The following is a 19,748-nucleotide window of genomic DNA, read 5'->3' as shown; positions in this document are numbered from 1 at the left end:
TTCCTGGGGTTGTGGGTATAGGAAGCTTCAGGTTCAAAAGGTGAGGGGTCATCTCATGTTCCTTATTTTCTTAAGGAGCAGTGTAATTGAAGGAGGTAAAAGAAAACCACTATTTTTTATAATAAAACAATATCCATGGCCTCTGTGTTGGGAGGTCCTCAAGACCACTTTCAGGTTCCATGATTGGTTAAAAGGACTTACAAAACTTAGAAAAGCTTTGATGCTCACATTTCTGGTTTATTGCAGTGAAAGGACACAGATTAAAATCAGCAAAGGCAAGAAGCACATGGGGCAGGGTCCAGGGGACATCAGATGAGCTTCCAGTTGTCTCTTCTTAGTGGAATTGCATGGATGGCACTTTTTCTGCCACCAACAATGCATGGCAACACATAAAGTATTGCCAGCTAGGGAACCTCACCTGACCCTTGGTGTCCAGGGTTTTTATTAAGAGTTTGTTGTGTAGGTGTGAAGTGCCTGCTGACCTTAATTACTCATTCTTCAGTTCCCCCAGAGATCAAACTAATACAGCATTGCCCAGTGAACAAAAACAGGCATTTGCTGTATATTACACTGCCAGCATAGACTACTGGGCATAGCTCAAGACTACAAGCATACAAAGACACTTAAAAAATTAAAAAAAAATTTTTTTTGCCCTAGTCGGTTTGGGTCAGTGGAGAGAACGTCAGCCTGCAGACTGAAGGGTCTCAGGTTCGATTCTGGTCAAGGGCACGTACCTTGGTTGCAGGCTCCTCCCCAGCCCAGGCCCTGCTTGAGACAGGTGCAGGAGGCAACCAATCCATGAGTTTCTCACACATCACTATTTCTCTGTCTTTCCCTCTCTCTTCCACTTGTTCTAAAAATCAATGGAAAAATATCCTCATGTAAGGATTAAGATAAATAAATAAATAAACAAATAAAACATTTTCCTATGATTTAAAAATAATGTAATTGTTAAAAAATATTTTTACTGATTTCAGAGAGGAAGGGAGAGGGAGAGAGAGAGAAACATTAATGATGAGAGATAATCATGGATCAGCTGCCTTCTGTATGCCCTCTACTGGGATCAAGCCTGCAATCCAGACATGTGCCCTGACGAGAAATCAAACCATGACCTTCTGGTTCATAGGTCAATGCTCAATCACTGAGCCACACCAGCCAGGCCAAAGATACTTTTATCAGGCAAGATATCCCAAGGGCTCAAAGTTCACCTCTCAGGAACCAATGAAGATCCAATCTTTTATTTGGGATGTGCAGGCTTTGAGCACCCCTAGTCCTCTGACTTAACCTTTTATTTCATACACTCCACAGTTGAGAATAGAGAAAGCAGCTTCCAATGGGGATAAATAACCCCAACTCTTGATTCCTGAGAGCAATTGGCCTAGACACCCCACCCCCATGCTAGCGTCAGGGGGTTCTGTGTCTCCTAACTACACAAGGGTGGACATTGGCCTCTTAGCATTATTTTCCGCAGTCTAGTAAACCAGGTGGGACATTACCTGGGACCTTAATAAAGCTTTGGGGAAAACACATGTGAAGTAAATAGAGTAAAATGATTCTACCTATCAGGTAACGCAACTCCATGACCCTTTTGTCCAGGAAGCATGACATTAATTTTTTTTTTCTAAGTGAAATTAAGCTTCACTTGAGCACCTATCCTTTCCAAGGGATATTCAAGCACAGGTATGTTTTGGAATGCCCCCCATCCCAATCTTTAGGATCCTAAGATAACCATTGGACATAAACAATTGAGAGAATTTGGAAGAGAATTCTAGAATTCTTTAATCTATTTGTAGTTACCATGGAGACATTTATGGTCAGAGACGAGAAATAATTCATGCAAAGGCAAGAGCCTCTTCTGCTTATTGTTAACAAAAGTCCCCAATCTGAGGTGTGGAAAAGAGAGACTTTAGTTAGGTGAACAGTTTGCAAATAGGGGAAATGCAGCCTCTGGTGGAAATGGAAAGTGTCTGCTGAGGCAAAGGGGGTCTGCCTTTTACATAGAAAGTTCCCACTCTGGTTTCTGATTGGTCCATTTTTGGGTGAATGAGGAATCACATGGACACAGTTTGGTCCAAATAGCACTATCCTGATTGGTCAGCATCATGTGTTCTGATTGATCACCGTGGAGCTGCTCTGATTGGTCAGTATAGATGTAAATGAAGATGTAACTGTGTGGTTGCAAGATAAGACAGGTTTCAGCCCATGGATTGGAAGATGATATCAGGAACTCTCTTAAGGGCAGACTCAGATGGCAGGAACACAGTGCAGAAGGCTGGCAGCTCAGTCTGTGGTTTTCCCCTGAAATGCACAGTGCAGGGGAGGCCTCTGTCAGCAATGGCTGCTAGACTCTGGTTGCAAATTTGTGCCCAGTTAACCACAAGGAGACCTTCTTGGCTGATATAGTCCTTCTTGAGGTTTACCCTGTAAAACATCCTACTCCACATTTGACCCTGGGGAACTTTGCCTGGGATCCCAGGCTCAAAGCAGAAATTCAGCCTCTGGCCTCACACCACCCCATGGTCAGTGGTCTGTGTTTCCAGTGTGCTCCTTGTAGGAGCAGGGTATATTACTTCGCCAGGGCTGCATGACAAAGTACCACAGACTGGGAGGCTTAAATAACAGAAATGAATTTTCTTATACTTTTGGAGGTTGGAAGTCTGAGATCAAGTTGTCAGCAGGACTGGTTTCTGTTGAGGCTTCTCTCCTTAGCCGGTAGATGGCTCTCTTCTCCTTGCATGTTCATATGATCAATGGATTTTTACATATTGATTTCATATTCTGCAACTTGACTGAATTTCACATAACCTCAGAAATCATCTCTATAAATGAGTTTGCAGGGCACTGCTTCCAAACTAGGTACACATCGCATCACTTCTGAGGATACATTTTAAAAGCCGGAGACATTTTTTGAGAGCTCTATTTTGTCTTATTGGTTAGTTGACATTAATTCCAATTTAACTCTAATAACATTGACAAACTCTTATCAAAAGCAATGTCAGAGGAAAAAGGGTTATCATTTCCTCCTTCAATCTTTCAAGGAAAATAACCTTAAAAGTTGACAAATTTAAAAAAATGTAATCTTACATTTCACTTTGGAAATCTAGATGGTAGGCTGCATAGAGACATATGGGGACATGATAGGTGCATTAAAATGAGGCTTTCTTAACGAGTTACCTGGGAACCAAGGGAACCTAGACAGCACATCTGGAGGTTAATGCAGCTGCCCTAGGAGTGATCCTGGCTCAGCAGGCAGTGCCCTGGGAACAAGCCAAGCTCTGTCTCCACCTCCATAATCCTGAACCCCTATGACCAAAGCAGGGCACAGAGTCTCCATATAGGAGATTCAGTATGAGACCTAATATTTTTTTAAAAATCCAAACCATTACTTAAGATAACTGAGAAAACACCAGGCTTTATTCATATAAAGTTAAAATGACTAGTTGTAAAGTGAAAAAGAGAATCCAAGATATGACCTGAAGAAAAATGGTGAGAGAACAAAGAAGACCCAAGGAAAGTTTTGCTTTAAAACATATAAAATTAAGAAAATGGCCTGACCTGTGTGCTCAGCGGTTGAGCGTTGACCCAGGAACCAAGAGGTCGCTGGTTCAATTCCAGGTCAGGGCACAATGCCTGGATTTTGGGGTTGATCCCCAGTAGGGGGCGTACAGGAGGCAGCTGATGGATGCTTCTCTCTCATCCATGTTTTTATTTCTCTATCCCTCTCCCTTTCACTTTCTCTAAAAAATCAATTAAACATATTAAAAAAAAGAAAATGAAAAATATTAGATAAAAGAAGCCAGGATTTCTGGTCCTCAGTATTGTGTGCTCAGCTACTCACCGGAGTCATGTAACTGCGTTATCCCTGACAGTTACCACCCCGATAAGGAGTCCTCCCAGGGCCCTCTTCATGTCCCTGTTCCGAAGACTGTAGATGAAGGGGTTCAGCATGGGGGTGACCATGGTGTACATCACTGAGGCCACCAAACTTATCCTAGAGGATGAAGTGGCTGCAGAACTGAGGTAGACCCCCAGACCTGTGCCATAGAACAAGAAGACCACTGACAGGTGAGACCCACAGGTGGAGAAAGCTTTGTACTTGCCGCCAGCTGAGGAAATCCTCAGGATGGAGGACAGAATCTGAGCATAAGAAAAGAGGATTCCAGAGAGAGGGAAAACAGCTAGGACAATAGTCACAAAATATACCACCATGTTATTGACGAAGGTGTCAGAACAGGTGAGTTTCAGGACTTCAGGGAGATCACAAAAAAAGTGTGGGATTTCAATGTTTGTGCAGAAGGACAGCCTCAAGATGGTCAAGGTTTCAAGCAGGGAGCCCATGACACTGATGCACCAGGACCCCAGAGCCAGTAGTCCACAGAACCGAGGGCTCATGATGACGGTGTAGTGCAGGGGGTGACAGATGGCCACAAAGCGGTCATAGGCCATGATGGTTAGGAGTAAATTGTCCAAGCATCCAAACACAATGAAAAAAAAAATCTGGGTGATGCAGCCTTCATAGGTGATGACTCTGCTCTGTGTCTGGATGTTCTCCAGCATCTTTGGGACGGTGGTGGAGGTGAAACAGATGTCTATCAAGGACAGATTGGAGAGGAAGAAGTACATGGGTGTGTGGAGGTGGGAGTTGGAGCTGATGGCCAAAATGATGAGCAGGTTCCCGGTAAATGTGACCAAGTACATGAACAGAAACAGCCCAAAGAGGAGAGGCTGCAGGTCCGGCTTCTCTGAGAATCCCAGGAGGAGAAAGTTTCTGACTCTTGTTTCGTTTCCTCTTTCCATAGAGCTGCTGGGTTTGCCCAGAAGGAGGGAAAAAAAAACAAAACACACAAAAATAACACAACACAAATTTCACTTCAAATAAGGAATCCTTGGAATGATAGAAATATCTTTAATCCATACCCCAGGAAAATCATAGTCATTCATCTTAGGTAATGAATGGTTGGCTGTCTTTGCTGGCAAATTGTGGTTACTGTTGTTACCTGGGAAAATGTCTGTCTCTAGGTCCAGTGGTTCTCATGTTGCGGTCCCTGACCAGCATCACTTGGTAAGCTGTTAGGGATGCACATTTTGGGGCTCACCTGACCTATTGAATCAGATACTTGGGGTGTGGAGCCAGTGTCTGTGCTTTACCATGCCCTCTCAGGAACTCTGATGCTCGAAGTTGAGGACTACTTCTTGAGCAGTGGTTGCTTGTATCCCTAAGCAGTCATCCCATTCCCAGCATCTCTGGCACTTTTTGCTCAGTACTTGTAGGAAAGGGGATTTTCCTAACTCTAGGCAGACCTTCCAGTAACTAAGAGGTTCCTTTATTGTGCTGTGGTTTCTGTATATTAGATCTTCTGGACCTTGGGTTCTCCTTCTGCTAACAAAAATAATAACCCATGTTATTATTAATCATAGTCTACATTTCATGTATATTACTAGTGTTCCTAGATAAAATAAAAACTGAATTTCTAAATATAACCTCCTCATGCTTCTAAACATTCAGTTTGTTTTTCACATGAGTTCATCTTTTCTTTTTAGCTTTACTGAGGTATAAGATTTATAAAAATTTGTACCTATTTAATGTATACTATATATCTTGATAAGTTTAAACATATGCATACAACCATGATACCAACACTACAATCAAGGTAATAAATATAACCATCACCTTAAGAAATGTTCAAGTATTCTTTGTGTGTGTATGTGTGTGTGTGTGTGGTAAGAATACTTAGGATATAGCCTCTTGACACTTTAAAGTGCACAATACTGCACGATAGCAGATCTCTAGAACTTACCTTGCATAACAGAAGTTTTATATCCATTGAGCAACCCTTTCCCATTTCCCCTCCCCCTGGCCCCTGCTTCTATGTGTTTGTGACTATTTTAGAGATCCCATATCAGTGGAATAATGCAGTATTTATCCTTTGATGTCTGGCTTATTTCACTTAGCATGGTGTCCTCCAGGTTCATACATGGTATTGCAAATGGCAGGATTTCTACATAGTATTTTCATGCATTTTAGGCATAATGTCATTAAGAATAATGCTCCTCTACATTTTATCTCTGGTATTATTATTATGTTAGGAAAACTTTTAATTTTTCTGCATTTGTAAGGTGTCCTACTCATTTTCTGATTAATTTTAAGATTTAAGAAAATAAAAAAATTCAAATACAGTTTACATTCAATATTATTTTGTATTAGTTTCAGGTTTACAGCATAGTAGTGGTTAGACAATCCCATACTTTACAAAGCATTCTCCCTATTTCCCAAACCCACTTGGCACCATATATGATACAATATTATTACAATAATATTGACTATATTTCCCATGCTATACTTTAAAGATTTTTTCTAATATTTACCTACTTTCTCCAAATAATATTAATTTACAACACCTAATTATCTTTAAGTCTTATTGCATTGGTATGAAATTTGAGAACACTTTAAATTTATGGTAATAGTTGGAATTCTTATTCTTTCTTTCTTTCATGGGAATAATCCTAGCATTTTGTGATTTAATTTCATATTCACCATAATTTAGGATATATACTTTTAAAAAAATAAACTTTTTTTGGCTTTATGAATTGGTACTTTTATTTCTGTGATATAAATTCCCAAAGGTGAATTAGATCAGTCAAAGGGTTTATATATCTTTTATTTTAGTAGGTGCTATTAGATTACCTTCCAAAGAAGCTTAGCACTTCACATTTCTTTCATTAATGTAGGAAAATACCTGTATGAGTCTGAATGGACTCAGTTATGCTGCAGCGACTAACAGTCCAAAATTTCAGAGGCTAACACAATAAATGTTTATTTTTCATTCATGCAAAATCTCATGTAAGCACAAACAATTTTCCAAGCCAATTGTTCTTTATGAAGTAACCGAGGCTTCTTTGAATTTTGGGCGGTCATCTCACCAATCATCTGGAAGCTTCAATCGTGTGAAGTCTCATCCACAAGCATGACAGCAGGTGAAAAGGGGAGATAGACTAACTGCAATGACAATTAAGCACTTTGACACAGAATTCACACATATCCATATTGCCCATTGATTAGCCAGAACTCCTGACACTGCCACACCTAATTGCAAAGGGTCAAGGGAAAGCAATCTTGTGTGTCTAGCATCAACTTGCAATTTTTATCCCTGGATACCTTAAAGGGACTTTTAAAGGTACAAATAATTGTTTAGAGAGTAACTATTTAGAAAAAACAATGTTAAATCCTATCTTCATGTTCCCAAACAAATTTCAAATGTTAAGTGTGGAGCAAGAGACTATTAGAAGAAAATAGATACATATATAGGTAATATAAATTTAAACATGACTATATGTACTCTTTGAAAGTAGAAGTTCTCTCTGACTATAAAGACTTTGGTATAAATAAAAGGAAAAAAATCAATAATTGGGTCATAAATTGAAAAATTCTGAATGAGAAAATATGCCTTGCAGAAAATTAGAATGCAAAAATACCCTATTTGGTTGATAAATTTTAATATCTTTATAAAGCCTTTATCATAAATTATAAAAAGATTAATGTGTTAACTAGGAAAAAGGCATGCATTGTTAATGATTCATAAAATGAAACATAAGGGTGACCTAGCTGGTTTGTTCAGTGGTTAGAGAGTTGGCTTGCAGACTGAAGAGTCTCAGGTTAAGGGCATGTACCTCGGTTGCAGGCTCAGTGCCGAGCCCTGGGAGGCAACCAATCGATGTGTCTCTCTCACATTGGTGTTTCTCTCTCTCTGTCTCTCCCCCTCCCTTCCATTCTCTAAAAAAATCAATGGGAAAAATATCCCCGGGTGAGGATTAACAACAACAAAAAAAGGGTAATTAAATATTTGAGAAAATTTTTATTCTTACTCTAAATTTACAAGGGTGAAATTAAAGTAGACACCTTTTTCACTGAGGGAATTAAGAAGCCTTTTAAAAAAGAAAGAAAAATGCAAAATTCATCATGTGGAAAGAGAAATAATACTAAGACACTGCTATAAAAGGATACTTTGTCTACGTTCCTGGACTGGAGAAATCAAAACAACATACATATCTTTTATACTTAAACACATATTTGCACAACATCAAGAAAAACTGATCTAAAGCAAGATACACCAAAATAGGACCAGAATAATCTTTGAGTGGTAACATGAATCTTGATTTTTAAACTTACTTTCTTCTACTACTTCATTCAAAAGTACAAATGAACACACATGCAGTCTATCTTCAAGAAACAAACACTTAATAAAATGTGAAGATGTTAAGCAAACAAACCTAGGTATAGCAGAAAATTAAGGTAAAAGCAGAGTTAATGCATTAAAAAGACGAACAATTTTAGAACTGAAAAATAAAATGTATAGCTAATTCTTGACAAAAGCAAACAACTAGACAAAATTAGACAGGCATCTAATAAAAAAAGACAAAAAGAGAGGAAGAACAGAAATGCCTAAAATTAGGAATGAGAAAAATGAACACAGAGGTAAGGAAATGCTTAAATTCACTGGGTAAGTAATATTATGAATTTTTTTTTAAAAATATATTTTATTGATATTTTTACAGAGAGGAAGGGAGAGGGATAGAGAGCCAGAAACATCGATGAGAGAGAAACATCGATCAGCTGCCTCCTGCACACCCCCCACTGGGGATGTGCCCGCAACCAAGGTACATGCCCTTGACCGGAATCGAACCCGGGACCCTTCAGTCCGCAGGCCGACGCTCTATCCACTGAGCCAAACCGGTTTAGGCATGAATTTGTTTTTTAAGAAAATATGAGAGTCCAAAGTTGATTCAGGATGTAGGATAACAGATCAACAATACAGGAAGGAATTAAATACACATTAAAACTCACCACCTTACCACCAAAAATGCCTGATGGGATCTTCTGGCAGGAACAATAGAAGAATTCTCCTTTAAGTATTAAAGAAGAAAAGAAAGTCTGCCATCATTAATGGTTATTTATTAACTCTTGGGAAGTTTCAACCAATGCAATGCAAGGAGAAAAAGATATAAGAGTCCTAAGTATTGAAAAGGCAACTCTTCATTGTTTGAAGATGATGCATGGGCTGGAGATAATGAATTGGCAGCTGAAAACCTCTTTTAGCTGTGTATAGTTTTAGTAAGGCAGTTACCACAAAACGAATATGTAAACCAGTAGCCACTTATTTTTATATTTATTTATATTTATTTTTAAATAATCACTCAAGGATATTTTTTTGTTGTTGATGAGAGAGAGAGAGAGAGAGAGAGAGAGAGAGAGAGAGAGAGAGAGAGAGAGAAACATCAATCAGTTGCCTCTCAGACATGCCCCGACCAGGGGATCGAACTGCAACCTAGGTATGTGGCCTGATGGAGAATTGAACCTTTTGCTGTATGGGTCAAAGATCCAGCCAACTGAGCCACGTGGCCAGGGCACCAGTAGCCATTTTAAAGTGGCATTCAGTGACATAAAGTATTTTCAGAATGTTTTGCAACCATTGTTTCCATCTAGTTCCAAAACATTTCATCATTATGGGAACTCACTGCACTGTCTTTGTAAGTTTTCTATAAATCTAAAATTATTCAAAAATAAAAATTAACAAAAAGTTGGTACAAGGGAAAAAAAAAAACCCAGCAGTGTTTACATGTCTAGGAAAATCTCTTAGAAAATAGATTACAATTATTTCACATATTAACAAAAATTTAAATGTCTTGTAACAGGGACTGGAAACTTGCAAATACACAAAAATGAGAGTGATAAATTTACTAAATTAGCTAAAGTTTCTTGAGGCTCTCCATGTGTTGAGCACTTGTGCTATATTTTATATGCCTTGGCTTATTTTATCATCATCACTATTTTTTTTTATTTAACAATGAATATTTGCTTATGCTAATACAATGGTGACGATTAAAATGTATAGGTGTTCACTAGGTGACAGACACAAAAATCTTCCCATTGTTTATCTTTTTAAATTTAGTTCTCATATTATCCTTATGAAGAGGATACTATCAGTATTCTCATTTTACAAATGTGGAAACTAAGACACAGAAACATTAGTTAACTTGAGATCACAAGAGGCATGAATAAACTTATAAGTCCTCGCTAGGCAGAATTCCAGAGAATGTTTGAATGAATGAGTGAGTAAATGACTGAATACAATTTTATAGATAGAAGAATATGGGTGAATTTTTGATAGAGGAACTTGTAGTGGCTCCTGAATAAATGGCTAAGATGGTTGGGTATGAAACTCTTGACAGATGTTGGGGGCAGAGAGAAAGTCAATTTCCTTTAGGAAGGTCAGAGATCCTTAGAATTGAGCCCCAGAAGAGGGAGAAAAGGAAGTTGAGAGAAAGAGAAATGGAAAGAGACACAGGAATTGTATTGTATAGAATGTTTTAAGTAAATGGATTCTCACTATTGTGCTATCCCCATTGATACTATCAAAGTTCATCCTTTGAGAGCTCTGCCTGCCTCCATACCTGTTTGCCACAGCAGATATCTGATGGTATTGCCGAACCACTAGTTTTCCTTGGTCCTTCCTTCCCTAGGTGATGGATATTTAACCCAGCTCCAAGGAAGGGCAGGGAGGGGGCATCAGGCATCTGTGCTCTGAAAGGCACAGTTGGACTCCCTCCTTCCTGGAATAGTTGATCTACAGGTGAGAGAAGTAAGGGACATAGGTACTGTTTCTGGGGCTTTAGGGATTGAATTCTCACAAATCTTCATTAAAATAACTGTTCCATGGTTACTCTATTCTCTGAGCAATTTGGTTCCCATGAGTGAAGGAACAAAAATAAAACAGAACTTTTTTTCTTCTAGTTTTGTACCCTTGGGGTCATTTTAGAGGCCAGCTACATTTATCTCATCCCCTTATTACTGGAGTGGGTTTGCCTCAGGCTGGCCTCTACTGTGTGGGTCCTTGACTTCCTGTAGGAAAGATTTCACAACATGAGTCCAGGTGGACTTGAGAGTATGTTCATTAACGCTGGGGACAGTGAAACAAAGGAAGAAACAAGGGTAGAAGAAGCAACAGGGGAGAGCCTAGGTGGTGCATGATTTTTTTTTTTTTTTTGAGATTATCTTAGGCTGTTTTATTTTTGTTTTATTTTTGAAATTAAATTTTATTGGGGTGACATTAGTCAACATGAACATATAAGTTTCATGTGTGGATTACTAAGTTACAAAATCTGTATATAGGACCATGTGTCCACCACCCAAAGTCAAATATTTTCCTGTCACCTCATATTAGGACCCCTTTCTTCCCCCACCCCCTCCCTCTGGCAACCACCACACTGCTGTTTGTGTTCATAAGTTTCAGTTTTATATTCCACATATGAGTGAAATCATATAGTTCTTAGCTTTTTCTGTCTGACTTATTCACCTAGCACCGTGGTCGGCAAACTCATTAGTCAACAGAGCCAAATATCAACAGTACAATGATTGAAATTTCTTTTGAGAGCCAAATTTTTTAAACTTAAACTTCTTCTAATGCCACTTCTTCAAAATAGACTCGCCCAGGCCATGGTATTTTGTGGAAGAGCCACACTCAAGGGGTCAAAGAGCCGCATGTGGCTCGCGAGCCGTGGTTTGCCGACCACTGACCTAGTATAGTTTTCTCAAGGCCCATCCATGTTGATGTAAATGACGCTATTTCATCCTTTCTTATGGCCGTGTAGTACTCCATTGTGTATATACCACATCTTCTTTATCCAGGCCTCTATTGCAGGGTACTTTGGTTGTTTCCATGTCTTGGCCACTGTGAATAATGCTGTAATGAACATAGGGGTGCATATATCTTTGCATATAAACGATTTTGAGTTTTTCGGGTGCATGCCCAGGAGGGGTTTGTTGGGTCATATGGTAGCTCTATTATTAATTTTTTAGGAATTGCCAGACCGCTTTCCATAGTGGTTGTACCAGTCTACATTCCCACCAGCAATGAATGAGGGTTCCCTTTTTCCCACAACCTCTCCAACACTTGTTGTTGCTTGTCTTGTTGATAATGGCCACTCTAACTGGTGTAAGGTGATGTCTCATTGTAGTTTTAATTTGCATTTCCTTAATTGCCAGTGAGGTTGAATATCTATTCATATACTAGTGTCTATTGGCTGTTTGTATGTCTTCTTGGGAAAGGTGTATTTTCAGGTCCTCTGCCCACTTTTTGATTGGATTGTTTATTTGTTTGGTGTTGAGTTTTATGAGTCCTTTATACATTTTGGAAATTAAACCTTTGTCAGAGCTACTGTTTGCAAATATTATTTCCCATCTGGTTGGCTGCCTGTTTGTTTTGTTGTCCGTTTCTTTTGCTGTGTAGAAGCTCTTCAGTTTGATATAATCCCATTCATTTATTTTTGCCTTTACCTCCCTAGCCTTTGGGGTCAAATCCATAAAATGTTCTCTACCACCCAGGTCCATAAGTTTGGTTCTATATTTTTCTCTATGTGACTCATAGTTTTGGGTCTTAGCCTTTGATCCATTTTGAATTAATTTTTGTACATGGGGACAGACTGCAATCCAGTTTCATCTGTTTGCATGTGGCTTTCCAGTTTTCCCAGCACCATTTATTGAAGAGACTCTTTACTCCAATATGCATTTCTGGTTCCTTTGTCAAAAATTATCTGTCCATATATGTGTGGTTTTATAGCTGGGCTCTCTATTCTGTTCCATTGATCTGTGTAACTGTTTCTCTGCCAATACCATGCTGTTTTGAGTATTGTTGCTGCTCTGCAGTATATTTTGAAATCAGGTAGCGTGATACCTCCAACCTTGTTATTTATTTTTTCATGATTGCTTTGGCTATTCTGGGTCTTTTGTGCTTCCATACATATCTAATGATTTCTCATTCTATTTCTTTAAAAAATGACATTGGGATTTTGATGGGGATTGCATTAAATCTGTATATTGCTTTGGGTAAAATGGCCATTTTAACTATGTTGATTATTCCAATTCATGAATAAGGGATATTTTTCCATTTCTTTGTGTCTTTTTCAATCTCTTTTAATAATGTTTTGTAATTTTCAGTATGTAGGCATCTCACATTCTTTGTTAAGTTTATTCCTAGGTATTTTATTCTTTTGGTTGCTATTGCAAAAGGAATTGTTTTCTCCATTTCTTTTTCTGAAGGTTTGTTGCTAGTATACAGGAAGGCAATGGATTTTTGTACATTGATTTTGTATCCCTGCAAGTTGACTGTATTTGTTTATTGTTTCCAGTAATTTTTTTGGTAGAGTCTTTAGGGTTTTCTATATACAGCATCATGTCATCCACAAAAAGTGACAGTTTGACTTCTTCTTTCGCTATTTGGATGACTTTTATTTCTTTCTCTTGCCTTATTGCTCTGGCTAGAACTTCCAGTACTATGTTGAATAAGAGTGGTGAGAGTGGACATCCTTGTCTTTTTCCTGATCTTAGGGGAAAAGCTTTCAGTTTTTCACCATTGAGTATAATATTGGCTGAGGGTTTATCATATATGGCCTTTATTACGTTGAGGTACTTTTCTTCTATTCCTATTTTATTGAGCATTTTAATCATAAATTGATGCTGTATCCTATCAAATGCTTTTTTTCTGCATCTATTGACGAGATCATATGATTTTTATCCTTTCTTTTGTTAATGTGGTGTATTATGTTGATTGATTTATGGATGTTGAACCATCCTTGTTCCCCTGGAATGAATCCCACTTGATCGTGATGTATTATTTTTTGGATGTACTGTTGTATTCGATTAGTTAGTATTTTGTTTAGGATTTTTGTGTCTATATTCATCAGGGATATTGGTATGTAGTTTTCTTTTTTTGTGTGTTATCTTTGCCAGGTTTTGGTATCAGGGTTATGTTGGCTTCATAGAATGTGATAGGAAGTATTGCCTCTTATTCAATTTTTTGAAAGAGTTTGAAAAGAATAGGCTTTAATTCTTCCTTGTACGTTTGGTAGAATTCACTGGTGAAACCATCTGGTCCTGGACTTTTGTTTTTTGGGAGGTTTTTGATGGTTGTTTCAATTTCCTCACTGCTGATGGGTCTATTTAGATTTTCCAGTTCTTCATAATTTAGTCTACGAAGGTTATATATTTCTAGGAATTTATCAGTTTCTTCTAGGTTATTGAATTTGGTGGCATAAATGCTTTCATAATATTCTAGCATGATCCTTTGTATATCTGTGATGTCTGTGGTGATTTCTCCTCTCTCATTTCTGATTTTGTTTATATGGGTCTTCCCCCTTTTTTCCTTAGTGAGTCTAGCTAGGGGTTTGTCAATTTTATTAATCTTTTCAAAGAACCAGCTCTTTGTTTTATTGATTTTTTTTGTATAGTCTTTTTGTTCTCTATTTCATTTAATTCTGCTCTTTTTATTATTTCCTTTCTTATGCTAATTTTGGGTTGATTTTGTTCTTCTTTCTCTAGTCTTTTAAGGTGTGATATTAGGTTGTTTACTTGGAACTTCTCTTGTTTTTTGAGATAGGCCTGTAGTGATATAAACTTCCCTCTTATTACAGCTTTCGCTGCATCCCAGAGGTTTTGATATGTTGTGTTATCATTCTCATTTGTCTCTATGTTTCTTTTGATCTCATCTTTTATTTCTTCTTTGACCCAGTCATTTTTGAGTAGTATGCTGTTTAATCTCCATGTATTTGTAGGTCTTTTGTTAACCTCCTTTTTGCTGTTGCTTTCTAATCTCAAGGCATCGTGGTCAGAAAATATGCTTGGAATAATTTCAATCTTTTTGAATTTGTTGATGCTTGTTCTGTGACCCAACATATGGTCTATCCTTGAGAATGTTCCATGTGCACTGGAGAAGAATGCATAATCTGATGTTCTGGGATAAAATGTTCTGTAAATGTCGATTATATCTATTTGGTCTAGTGTTTCATTTAAGGCCTATATTTCTTTATTGATTTTTTATTTGGTTGATCTGTCTAGAGCTGTCAATGGATTATTAAGGCCTCCAACTATAATTGTGTTTTGATCTGATTGTCCCTTTAGTTCTGTGAGTAGCTGTTTAATATATTTTGGTGCTCCCTGGTTGGGTGCATAAATATTAAGAAGTGTTATGTTTTCTTGATGTAGTGTCCCTTTTATCATTGTAAAGTGTCCATCTTTGTCTCTTGTTACCTTGAGATTTATTTTATCAGATATAATTATGGCTACACCTGCTTTTTTATAGATGTTATTTGCTTAGAGAATAGTTTTTCACCCTTTTAATTTGAATCCACCTTTGTCTCTGCTGTCTAGATGAGTCTCTTGTAGGCAGCATATAGTTGGGTTTTGTTTTTTGACCCACTCTGCTACTCTGTGCCTCTTTACTGGTGAATTTAGACCATGTATATTTAGGGTAATTATTGATGTATGAGGGTTTCCTATAGCCATTTTATCTTTTGTTTTCTGGTATCTCTGTGCCTCCATTGGTTCTTTTTCTTTGTGCTTCTATCTGTTGTTTTTGTTTGGTGGTATTCCATACATGTTTCCCCTGTTTCCTTTTTTTTTTAAAGCTATATGTCTTGTTTGGGGATTTTTGTGTGTGATTGCCATTAGTTCCATAAAAAGTGAAGTGCATATATACCATAGTTTTTTCCCTTTTGAGTGCATCTAATCTTCATCTTCCTTTGCCTATTCAGAGCTGTCCCTCTTCCCCTTATATGTTTTTGTTCTCACAAATTATCCCTATTTATGCTACGAGTTTTTTGGCAATCCTACCGATAGTGTTATGACCCTATGTTCTTTGTTTCAGGTAGAATAACTTCCTTAAGTATTTCCTGCAATGAAGATTTTCTAGTGATAAAATACCTCAGCTTCTGTATGTCTGGGAATGTTGTTATTTCTCCTTTATATTTAAAGGATAATTTTGCTGGGTATTACATGCATGGCTGGTAAGTTCTCTCTTTCAGACATTTGAATATTTGGTTCCACTCTCTTCTGGCTTGTAGAGTTTCTGCTGAGAAGTCAGGTGAAATTCTGATGGGTTTTCCTTTGTAGGTCACTTCCTTCTTTTCCCTGGATGCTTTGAAGATTTTTTTCCTTTGTCACTAATTTTTGACAGCTTTATTACCAAGTACCTTGGAAAGGACCTCTTTGGATTGAGGTAACTAGGTGTTCTGTTTGTTTCTTGGATTTGAGGATCTAGTTCTTTCCATAGATTTGGGAAGTTCTCATCGACTATTTGTTTTAATACACTCTCCATCCCATATTCTCTCTCTTCCTCCTTTGCTATGCCTATGATTCTGATGTTATTTTTTTTTTATGTAATCAAAGAGGTCTCATAGGGCCATTACATACTTCTTTATTCTCAGGTCTCGCTCTTCTCCCCTCTGCATCATTTCTTGATTCCTATCTTCAATATCACAAATTCTTTCCTCTAACTGGTTGGTTCTATTTTCTATGCTCATCAGATCACTCTTAATTTCTTTAATTGCCTGCTTCATTTCCAGGATTTCTACTTGATTTTTTTTTAAAATTTCAATTTCTTTGGAGAAATACTCATTTTGTTCATTGATTTGTTTTCTGAGTGCCCTGAATTGCCTTTCAGCATTTTCTCGCATCTCATTGAATATTTTCAGAACTGCAACCATGAAATCTCTGTCATTCAACTTGCATAATGCCATGTGTTCCAGTCTGTTTTCTGGGGATTTTTCTTTTTTTTTTCTGGTCATCCTTGTTGTGATTGTTCACGCATTCACTGTTCTTTGTTTTTCCATTTATCTCTGAGGCAGTCTTTCTACTCTGTTCCAGTAGATGGCGCTGAATTGCAAGATTTTTAGCCTCTGTGGCCTCACAGTTTTGAGCCTCTGGGGCGTCCATAGGGCTGTACCACCTTTGTTGCTTGGGGGTGAGGTTTGTTTTTCCCTGACAGTAATGGCTACTCCTGACCTCTTTAGGTCCAGCCCAAGCACCCCTCCTGGGGTTCAGTCACAGAGGGAAATTGTGTTTCTACTGCAACAGCACTTGGCCTACAGATAATACACTCCTGGTGCCAACTCCAAGGGTGATGGGAAGCGAAATTTGGGAGTCTAATCAGTGGCAGGGCTCTGCGATTTCCTTCCTTTGCAGAGCAGCTCTGTAGGGCGGGTGTCTGCTGACTCGCAGCTCACGCATGCAACTTAGACCCCATTCACAACACTCCCTCAGCTTCAGACACTCACTGCTTGCGTGCATGACCACACAATGCCGCTACTCCAGTGGCAACTCCAACAGCTAGCCACTTGCCGGGTTAGCTCTCCGTTCGGGTTAGCTCTCCGTTCGTCCCAACCAGCTGAGGGAAGTGCCCGTAATTGCCGCTGCCACTTTCCAGCCGCGCAGACACGCTGCTGCGCTGTAGCCGTGTTTGGCACCCCTCCCTTCTCGTCTCTCCGCTTATTCCAAGGAGCCCACCTTAGTTGTTCCATTGTGCAGGTCTCTCAGGCGTGCATTTGTGTTGAGCAGGGACTTCTTTATTGAATTGTAGGTGGTTATTTTGTTGAGATGTTAGGGGGAGAGGATAGATGCGCCCTTACACCGCCATTCCTCTGACGAGGCTGTTTTCTTGGCTCTCTAGAAATGTTACAGGAAAGAAGTGAGCCTAGTGGGGCTGCTTTAGCTCACTGAGAGGTCAGAGATAAAGGGGGCCTTGGAGACAGGATCAGGGGTGGAGCTACCACTGCCCATGTCCCCCTGGTTGCAAGTCGAGTGGGGACACTTAGAAATAAAAAGTTCATGCCTGGGAAGGGGCATGGGTGCTCTAGGGCAAGCTCACATTGAGTCTTTGTCCCGAGGGCTTTTTATCCTTTTTTCCCCTGCAGGCAAGAATCTTAGGGGAGGATTTAGTAGAATATTCATCAGCTTTCCAGGTGCATTTTTAATATCCTGATGCATCAAAATGAGTGTAGAGGGGAGTTTTGGTTTAATCTTTGGTCTGATTTACTGTTTTACTTTTATTTTGGGTCTGTCTGGCTTTAATGGAGTTTTTGTTATTTGTTCCCCTGACTTCATTTGTCCTTGGGTTTAGCTGGCACAAATGGCTTTAATTGGGTATTTGTACTCTATTTTCATAGGCCAGCTAAGCTATGTTCTTTACAGTAGCTAAGATTTGGAAACAGCCTAAGTGCCCATCAGTAGATGAATGGATAAAAAAGCTGTGGGACATTTACACAATGGAATACTATGCAGCTGTAAAAAAGAGGGATCCCTTACCCTTCAGGACAGCATGGATGGTCCTGGAGACTATTATGCTAAGTGAAATAAGCCAATCTGAGAAAGACAAATATCACATCATCTTACATATTTGTGGAATCTAATGAACAAAATGAGTTGACCAACAAAATAAGGCCCGAAGCATGAAGGCATGGAACAGACTGACATACCTCGATGTGGGGATGGGAGGACAAGAAGAGATGAACCAAAGAACTTACATACTTACATGCATAGTCCATGGACACAGGCAATAGAGTGATGAAGACCTGGGTGGGGGTGGGGGGTAGAGGCTGGGAGGAAGGGGGTAAAGGGGGTGGGGAAATGGGAGACAACTGTAATCTATTAACAATAAGAGTATATATTAAAAGTAAAAAATTAGAAAAAAAGAATTAAAAAAATAAATATAAGGGTTTTTTAAAAAAGTCTCTTCTTCAGCTAGTCTTCAGTTGCTATTTGAGAGTAAATGTTCCCAATATAGTTATATTTCCAGTTTGGATCTGTGAGGAGGTGCAATAAAGATCCACCTACCTCACTGCCGCGACCTTCGCGGCGGGGTTCAGGATCTGAAGGAGGGGCCAATGCACAAATGAAAATACTGTACAAGAAATATGAATTTAGGAGGCATTGGGGGCCAGGTGGAGATCTCTTTCTTGAAGAGGTAGACCGACCTCTTGCCTGGTTCGTTTTTTATTTACTTAAATACACATTTTCCCTTTAGCAATGCATACAGGCAGATCAAAGGTAAGGTTTGGTAAACAGCATAACAATTATCAGGGTAGGAAATTGCCTTGAGCCATTGAGCCCACAGCAGGGTAATATTATGCTGATTTTCAGCCCTGCTGAATATCAAATTCCATTGGTATTCCAATGTTTCTTTTTGCATTAATATGCTAACTGCTGTTTGCTTTAGCCTCCGGCACCCCACTACTATCTTGAACACCCTTGGACCTGGAGGTTATTATGTTAAGTGAAATCAGCCAATCAGAGAAAGACAAATACCATGTGATCTCACTTATATGTGGAATATCATGAACAAAATAAACTTAAGAACAAAATAGAAATATCGACATGGATACGTGGTAAGACAGATAGCTGTCAGAGGAGAGGGGAGTGGGGGGACTGGAAGAAAGAAGATGAAGGGATTAGCCAAAAACATATATGCATAACACATAGACACATACAACAGTGTGGTGATAGCCAGAAAGAAAGGGGGGTGGAGGCTAGGGGGAGGTGGGCAAAGGGGGGGGAAATGGAAATGGAAGAGACTTTGTTTGTGATGATGGGCTCACAATGTAGTGTGCAGATGATGTTTTTTTGAGTTGTACACTTGAAGCCTGTATGGTTTTGCAAACCAACATCACCCCAATAAATTCAATTAAAAAATATAATGGGGGTTTCATTTTTTAATTTTTTTGAGGAAATTCCATACTGTTTTCCACAGTGGCTGCACCAGTCTGCATTCCCACCAGCAGTGCACGAGGGTTCCTTTTTCTCCACATCCTCGCCAACACTTGTCGTTTGTTGATTTGTTGATGATAGCCATTCTGACAGGTGTGAGATGGTACCTCATTGTCATTTTGATTTTCTTTTTTTTTTTTTCAAATTTTTATTAAGGTAT

General features: G+C 38.8%; 1 protein-coding gene across 1 annotated transcript in view; it reads right to left on the bottom strand.

Annotated features, from left to right (window-relative positions):
• Window positions 1-43: 43 nt before the first annotated feature.
• LOC308251767 (uncharacterized protein) overlaps window positions 44-19,748 on the bottom strand; it is a gene marked incomplete at its 5' end in the record, with an annotated part of 31,993 nt that continues 12,288 nt past the window's right edge. The window contains one exon of the mRNA XM_080675470.1: window positions 44-4,858. Coding sequence (XP_080531596.1) covers window positions 3,844-4,858 — 1,015 coding nt within the window. The 3' untranslated portion in view covers window positions 44-3,843. The remainder of the gene's footprint in view (window positions 4,859-19,748) is intronic.

This window comes from Plecotus auritus, assembly GCF_963455305.1.
Source record: "Plecotus auritus genome assembly, chromosome: 6".
Lineage (NCBI taxonomy): Eukaryota > Metazoa > Chordata > Mammalia > Chiroptera > Vespertilionidae > Plecotus > Plecotus auritus.
The sequence above is the reverse complement of the archived record's forward strand: the minus strand, read 5'-3'. Positions and strand labels throughout refer to the sequence as shown.